General features: G+C 31.3%; 1 protein-coding gene across 1 annotated transcript; it reads right to left on the bottom strand.

Annotated features, from left to right (window-relative positions):
- Positions 1–280: 280 nt before the first annotated feature.
- LOC143085675 (uncharacterized) lies at positions 281–7,193 on the bottom strand. Its single transcript, XM_076262169.1, has 4 exons — positions 7,076–7,193; positions 4,839–4,932; positions 3,679–3,853; positions 281–1,119 (listed from the first exon to the last, which is right to left on the bottom strand). The coding sequence occupies exons 1-4, from the start codon at positions 7,152–7,154 to the stop codon at positions 889–891; spliced, it is 579 nt and encodes a 192-aa protein (XP_076118284.1). The 5' UTR covers positions 7,155–7,193; the 3' UTR covers positions 281–888.
- Positions 7,194–8,436: the final 1,243 nt, after the last annotated feature.

The following is an 8,436-nucleotide window of genomic DNA, read 5'->3' as shown; positions in this document are numbered from 1 at the left end:
GATCAAATTTGGAAGTGGCTATTTATTTTTTTCGTGTGCTAAAGGAGTATGTTCGATAAGGTCCTAAAATGGCCCCCGTTTTTAGCGTAAATTTCAAATTCGGATTTATCGACCAATATCACGATAAATTATAGCTAATACATTGACTAGCTAGGATATAAACCATTTTGTTGAAAATTTTACGTTTCTGCGTTTCATTAGGACGTCACAAGTTGTACTCATATTGATTTTTCACGAAAAAATCAATGAAAATGGGTAAATTTCCATAGATGATTGGACAGGAAACATAGACCGCATACGTCGACAACAAAGATCTTTTAAAATAATGTTTGTGAAGACATTTCACATGTCTTATTTGAATCTTAAGCTTGTCGACGCCTGCGCTCTATGTTTCCTGGTCCTTTATTTGGTTGAAATCTAGCTGATTTTGTCAAATTTCACCAAAATCCCTTATCTTGACCTTTTATGGATGTAAAAATCAACGTGTTAGAATTAAACTTTGACAAAAACAGTTCTGTTCAACATTCTAACATGTCTTTAAGGCAACTTAAAACATTTATTGTCTTGTAACTATGAACTTTATAATTGGGGCCAAATATGGCCCTTACCGAACTTACTCCTTTGATTTTCGTTTTAAGTATTCTGAATTGTTTAGGAAATTTTTTCTATACATTTTGATTTGACATAATCAAAATAATATTACTTTTAAAAAATGTGTTAAAAACTTACATTGAAAGACCAAAATATGATGTTTTTGCTATGCAAAACAATACAATATGTTATGAACTATATGCAGTTCATATTATCCAATCAAAAAAGTCATTACATCTGATCTTATGCAATTTGAATATCACACAAACAATTCGATTGGATAATCTTCAGCAATCATCAATTTTCATCATGTTTTCTTTGTCCCTCCACAGTCTTTTTCACTTCCCTGAGAGCTGTAGTCTTTACAAAGTCTATCTCTCTGTATTCAGTGGGTGTATTATTGCCCGTCTCTGCATGTGTAAGATGTATCGGTTGACTTGTAGGTTGGTCCACCAGGTCCAGTTCTAAATATTTCAGTTCATCTTTATCACTTTTCATAGGAGGGGGCACTTTATTCCAATTTTGACTCTAAAATGTGAAAATGAAACATTCTTTTAGCCTTTCTCAAACATCAATAAAATGAATTTTATTTAAGTGTGTCAAAGTGTTTAGTTCATATGGTGAAACTTGTGTAAATCATACATAATGTATTCTTTTCTGTAACACACACACTTATTAAATTTCGTTGAGGAATTCAAGTATAGATTCATTTCAGATGAAGATTATTCCAGGATCTTGTAATATTCTTAATTCTAATCTCTATTACAATCTAGTATTATATTTGTCAGATTAAGTTAAGGATTTCTATTTCTGCTTTGTTTTTATATATTTTTTTCCACATTTAATAAGAAAAACACTGAATCAAATTGTTTTTACTTTATATGTTCACAAATTTCTGTTACATAAAAGCCATCATAATATTGTAAGATCATAAATACATTGTCTTTGTTTATAGTAAAATGTAAATACATCTTCACATAGTAAAGTGCACCATTTCTCCTAAAAAATAATAAAGATAGTCAAATAAAATGCATAAAATAACTATAAATATAAACTAAAATAAAATGACTACATAAAGACTATATAGCAAAGAAATAAGGTATAAAGCATCATTCTGAACAGGTTATTGGAGATAGGGTGTGTATTCTGACATGCAAGAATTTTATATCTACAACCAGGAATTACATATAATACAAAGTTGTTTATATTTTTTGCCTCCAAGTTTTTGGTTACTGTTAAATCTCCTTAAACAAATAGAGATAAATAAAAAAATTACACAGTAAAAGCATAAAAATATAGTATATAAGCCAATACACGTAATTAACAGTGCCTTGTGATGTTTCATAGCCTGATCGGTCAGGTTATTAAACATCACCAGGCGCTGTTAATTATGTGTATTGGCATACAGTCAGGCTATGAAACATCACAGGCGCTGTTAATTATGTGTATTGACTTATATATTATATTTTTATGCTTTTACATTTTTCTCGGTGATACACATAGTAAATATGGCTTCTACTAAGGAAAGCTCTATTTTGAGTTGAGACCACTTATGTCAGTACACCTATATTGCTTAACAATTACAAAGTAAATCTAACGCCTTAAAGCAAGAATTTAAAGTCACAGCGGCCTATTTTTTATCAGATGTTTATTTCCTCCAACAATGCATCAGTATATGAGTTTTAACGATCCAATCATTGTAAAGTACCAAGATAATACAAGGAATCAGTGCACATTTATCTCATTACTTATAGTAAACTAGATATCAACTTAATGTAAAACTTAATTATAAATTGTAGATCAAAGTGACCTAATTATGCAAAGATTCTGTCTGAAAGGACAAGATGCACTAATGACTGTTTAAACTAGTTTTATGTATACCTGCATATATATAGAGCTCATAAATATCAACTTAATAATTTACTACCATTTTGTCTAAATAATCATCTCCCTGTATGTTTTTAATACTTTTGTTTGATTATGGATATGTATTCTATTTCCAACTCACAGCTTCATATATGTCAAAATATTGTCATTTGGTCCATTGTGAAGAGTTGTCTCATTGGCAATCATACCACATCTTATTTCTTTTTTATATAAAAGGAAAAATCAAATTTCTGCTTTTAAATTTTGCAAAATCTCTTGTGAATTTTCATTTATTTATTTCAAGTTCATCACAAGTTGAAATTTGCACAACAATCAATTATCTTTAGACAAAGGCCATCTCAATTTGTTTAGTTTCAATTTTTCAGTCAAATGGGCCCATTACAACACTTCTTCTTGAATAATTACTAAATAAGCCTTTGCAAATAAACTGGCATAAGAGTTGGATTATCATGTATATTTTCACTGTGCAAGCTAGCTCCAGGAAACAGTCATGCTGACTATGCTGTATGGGCTTTGATCATTGTTGAAGGCGGTACGGTGACATATAGTTGTTAATTTCTGTGTCATTTTGGTCTCTTGTGGACAGTGGTCTCATTGGCAATCATACCACATCTTCTTTTATTTATATACAGTGGCTGGAGAATCACAATCTTTCATTGACAGAGTTCAAATTATTTGTAGATCAATTCCCTAGAGATACATCTATATATCTATGCTAGAACTGTACTAGGTTTAAAGATTTCTAATTGTATATGTAATTATTCTGGTTGTAAATAATATTATCATGCAGACAGATAATGAAGGAAACTTGTTTAGAAAGGTAAATGTGAGGAAAGAATTACAACATCAATATATTGAAGAAAAAGGGGAGGATAACTCATAAAGGGAATTAACTCTGCTGTTATATTTTGCCTATAAGTTAGTGATCTCCTTTTTGACAACAATACAAAACTTTATTCCATGTTCAAATTTTACTATAAGCTAAATATTGAACAAAAATATATGCATTAGTTGAATCTTAGCACATTTTTATATATTTGACTGAATTTTAAAGATTGACACATCTAAAAAGAATGATTTTCAGCTGATATTTTTTACCATTTAGTCTTGAAAAAGGAATAAAAAAGGAATCAACTGTAGAGATTTGGATCTATATCAGAGTTAAGTCCCTTGGATAAAAATGATCAGAATGATGCGTACCTTTTGATGTTCTTCATATGGATATGGCACCATTACCTGGTCAATGTCAGCTATGCGATCATCCTCCTCATCTTCTGAACTTGTAGTTAAATCTGGATGTGGATAATTATTTTTTGGTAAAGGTATGCTATGTTGGAGTGATCGAGATATTTTACCAGCATATGGATCTCGGCCACTGTGAATATAAAAAATTTGCCAAATTCAGGATTAATGAATACATGTTTCTCTAATTCTCATGCTTTTTTCATATTTCTAGATTGTTGTAAGAAAAATATATCTCATCTCTAAGTAAAAACTTTGTTCTTGGCAAATGATTAGTACAATTTCAATTATGACGTCAATTTTCTGGATTTCTTTTGAATTTCCTATTGTGAAGTCGTGAAAAATAGCAACCAAATGCCTAATGAAGTGACATATGAAAACTACAATTTTTAAAAGAAATGATAAATTGGGTTTTGATATTGTCTTAAAATCATTAGAGAGAAACATATTACACTGCTATATCTAAGTATCCTTAATAAATATCCTTTAAACCCCTAATGCTCCCTCCACTATGGTGGGGTATCTAAAAATCTCAAAAGTAGTGATGATGTCTAGAAATGTATACCTCATAAGGGTTTTACTTGCATTAATTCAATCTTTACCTTCATAGCAAAGATAAAGTGTTAATGTTATATGGCAATTTTCTTTGGAAACTTGTTCAGTAGTTTGGAGTAAAAGTGCAAGTTTTAGTAAAACACGAGAGCACTCACTGAAATCTCAAGGTGCCTGCCATCTTCCTTAGCCAAGAAGGCTCTGTGTTGAAGACCATAACTTTACCAAGAATGATTGACTTTTATAAATTGTGACTTAGATGAAGAGTTGTCTCATTGGCATTCATACCACATCTTATATCTATATATTGTTTGGTATTTGCACATTGTCTCATTAGAAATATATATATGACTGTAAGACATGTAAGAAGGTGTAATAGAATCATATTTTATGGTAAATCTGAAATTTCAGGGTAATCCTGAAGTGTAAATAAATGGTTTACAATTAATAAATAAGTTGAAAACTCTGGCGAGCTCATATACATGTAAACATAATAAATACAATTTTGTCAATACAAAATTTTACTTTAAAATAAAGAGCACACAAACCGTGAGTGAAATACAAACCTTGGAAAGTCAAATGGTGGATTATTAATGGTGTTATTTTTTTTAAAGCTTCGTGTTCGCTCATTTTTGTAGATGTTTGTGTAGGCATCACCATCTGAAAAGTAAAATAAATAGAGTTGTCAATTCATCATAAGGAAATCTAAAGCATTGTGGGAAATATTTTCAAAAGAGTGCATGAAGTATTAAAATTGGATAACAGTATGACTATGTCATAAACATACATTCAAGCAAAGATGGTCTACAAACAATCAAATTATAGCCTATTCCGCAAGGTAAACTGTCACTCCTCAATCTCATTCATGTCAGGTGCAAAATAGTTATATGGTGAAGATTCTGAAAAAGTTTCATATAATTCTCAATCCTGTCATTAGGGGTTCAAAATCATTTTGGAGCAGAAGTAAATACAAAATAAGTTGCATTGACACCTTAAAATTATCCCATACACCAAATTTAGAAAGGCCATTTCTTCATTGTCTTTGTAGTATCTCAGAAACTTTTTAAAGAATAATAAACACATATATATATCTTACTTTTGCTGGTAAGTGTGAATAAATACACTCATACAAATAAATTACAGGCTTAAAATTTTGTACACCAAAGGAGTAGGTCCGGTAAGGGCCGATTTTGGCCTCAATTTTCAAGTTCATCTAACGAAAGATTTTAGACACTTTCTAAACACTTAAGTGTCTATTTCAATTGATTCAATTAGTGAATGGGGAAGATTTTAACTTAATAAGTCATTTAAAACGCCCCGATTCAAGCTTAAATATGAAAAATCTATCAAATATGCCAAAAATCGTCACTTTTCAGATATTTTTTGTCAAAAATGAAAGTGGCCGCATCCGTGTTCATCCTAAACCTTTATATATATTATGTATTATCATTAAATACAACTTACATTTCAATATTATGAATGAACACGAATGCGGCCACTTTCATTGCAGACGGAAACCGTCTAAAATTTAGCTAAAATGCTACAATTGTGAAGATTTCAGTAATTTAGCATGACTTAATGATGCTAGTACCCGATATATGTGCATTGTTTTGTCAAAAACAGCCCATATTTATGTAGCAGAAACATTCTACTTTGCAATAAATATCTAAACGATTACATTTTCACAATTTTCTAAAACTGCTATATTTTGAGGCCAAAAAGGGGTCTTACTGAACCTACTCCTTTAAGTTTAGTGGCGGATCCAGAATTTTCCGTAAGGGGGGGCCCGCTGACTGATCTAAGGGGGGCACGCTCCAATCATGCTTCAGTGATTCCCTATATAATCAACTAATTTTTACCACGAAAGGGCTCCCCTCCCCTGGATCCACCTATCTAAATCACTCTTTAGTCCTGTAAGTATCTGTAGAAAATGCAGCAATAAAAATGAATTTTTTTTCTGGTATTACATTATGAACATGGGACTGATCATGTACATAATTCTCGTACCACTTCATAAGTTCATGTCAAGTTTAAGTCAGATTGACCCAAAGAACTGTTTAACAACCAAACATGCCAAATATGAAACTATAAAAAATATTTCACATGTTAATTGTAATAACAAGATAATTATATACCAAATTACAGTGAAACCTGTTTAAATCAACCTCTTCGGGACTTTGGTTTTGGCCGGTTAAGTTTTATCAAATCCACAATGCACATAATTTAATATGACGGTGCTTACGAATATGTTTGGTTTATACAGATTTTCAGTTTATGCAAGATTTGGTTTCACTGTATTAAGTGTCAATCATCATTTTAGCTCTTAATTCCTTCCTTATGTGTCATTCTCTTTTTAATATTACATTTATCATGTGTATATGAAGTATTAAATATTCTGTAGTCCCTATTTTATCATTACATCAATCAAAATGATAATGTAACAGCTTAAGGTATATATTTGAGTGTAAAAAGTGCAGATAAGTTTAGTTTGCCTGTTTTTTTAATGACCTAGAAATCAATACAACCCATATAAAGCGAATTGAGACAACTATCCTCCAATGTAGAAATGATGTGAATTTAAGCAATAATAGTTCAGTGTCTGCATGACTTTCAACAATTTATTTTTTCAATTTTCGTGTCTTCTAGACAAATTCTTATAAGGAAAGATAACAGTTTATCATTTGCCACTATTTATAATTGAGTTATATTCTATATAAGATGTGCAAATAATCGTTTGAGCAAAACAAATATTGTCTACGCCATGTCACCTTTTTTTAAATGTAATAGAATAAATTTGACTTACTGCAAGGTTTAGGGATAACTTTACTAATCCTAGGTGGCCTTTGAGGAGGAGGATGATCGTATACATTCACCTCAGACATTAGAGTGTAACTGTCATGTGACTTCCCACTATCTGATATAGAAGAAGGTCATGGTCTCTACTTAATTTTATATTATACAGGAATTGACACTACTGAATTCAATCATTGTCAAATGTAGTTTCTGGTTGTACATATAGTTAGAAAACCAGGACAGAGACAAACAGAAAGAGTTTGATAGCAGAGAAAGGTGCAACTTATAATCAGCATGACTTTATCAGAGGACAACATGGATACTAAATATAATAAAAAAAAACTTTATTTCAGTCACAGACCTGTGATGCGGGTGTGTTCTAGTTTCTTTAATTTATACCACTGATTTGTATTCTGTTAAAAGTCAAGTTCAATTCTTAGATACAAAGTGATACATTGTCCTTTTACTTACAAGTGAGAGGTTTAGCTAGCTATAACAGCAGGTTCAATCCCAACCATTCCTTTTACAATTTTAAAGAGATCCATACACTTAAACACATGTTATTGTCTGGAAACTAGAAAAATGTCTGTGTTTGGCCACTTTTTTTGCCCCTAACTCCTGCATATTTGGGGCAATTACCCCCAAACTAGATCTCAGTTTTCCCTTTGTGATATGGCACCTTGTAGTACAATGTCAGAGAGATCAATACACTTACACACACGTTATTGTTTGGAAACTACAAAAATGCTTGTTTTTGGCCCCTTGTTCCGTAACTGTTGTCTCCATAACCCCTCAAATGAATCCCAACTTTCCACTTGTGGTATTAAACATTGTGGTACAATTTCAGAGCAATCGAAATACTTATACACAAGTAATTATCCTGAAACTAGAAAAATGCTTGTTTTAGGCCCAATTTGGGCCCCTTATTTCTAAATGGTTGGGACCATCATCCCCATAATCAATCCTTACCTTCCTTTTGTTGTATTGGACCTTCTTAAAAAAATTTCATAGAGATTCATTTCCTTAAACTCAAGTTCTTGTCCGGAAACCAAATGTGTCTTCGAATGACGACGAAGACATCATAGCATTATACAAACACAAAAAATGTTTGCAGTCGTATAAAAATAATCAAAATTGCAAATTGGCAGTACAGTATGGTCAACTACACAATGGCAAACAATAGAACTAAGTATAAGAGTTTTATGTAAAGTGATCTCAGATAAGTTACTTTCATAAGGTGTTATTGTCATAATACTAAAACAAATGTTCGAAGTCCTGTAAAAATGGAAGATTGAAAATGGTGATAAAACAGTCAAAGGAGCTATGTTCACAAGGTGTCATTTTTATAATACTGATTTTTTTTATTCAAAC

This window comes from Mytilus galloprovincialis, chromosome 8 (genome assembly GCF_965363235.1).
Source record: "Mytilus galloprovincialis chromosome 8, xbMytGall1.hap1.1, whole genome shotgun sequence".
Classification (NCBI taxonomy): domain Eukaryota; kingdom Metazoa; phylum Mollusca; class Bivalvia; order Mytilida; family Mytilidae; genus Mytilus; species Mytilus galloprovincialis.
This window is presented reverse-complemented; position numbering and strand designations above follow the sequence as displayed.

What these genes read in the sequence shown, in the direction of transcription:
- LOC143085675 (XM_076262169.1), bottom strand. Translation starts at nt 7,154, where the DNA reads ATGTCTGAGGTGAATGTATACGATCATCCTCCTCCTCAAAGGCCACCT. An exon ending in CCACCATTTGACTTTCCAAG is followed by an intron (nt 3,854 to 4,838) that starts GTTTGTATTTCA and finishes TTATATTCACAG; the next exon opens with TGGCCGAGATCCATATGCTG. An exon ending in CATATGAAGAACATCAAAAG is followed by an intron (nt 1,120 to 3,678) that starts GTACGCATCATT and finishes TTCACATTTTAG; the next exon opens with AGTCAAAATTGGAATAAAGT.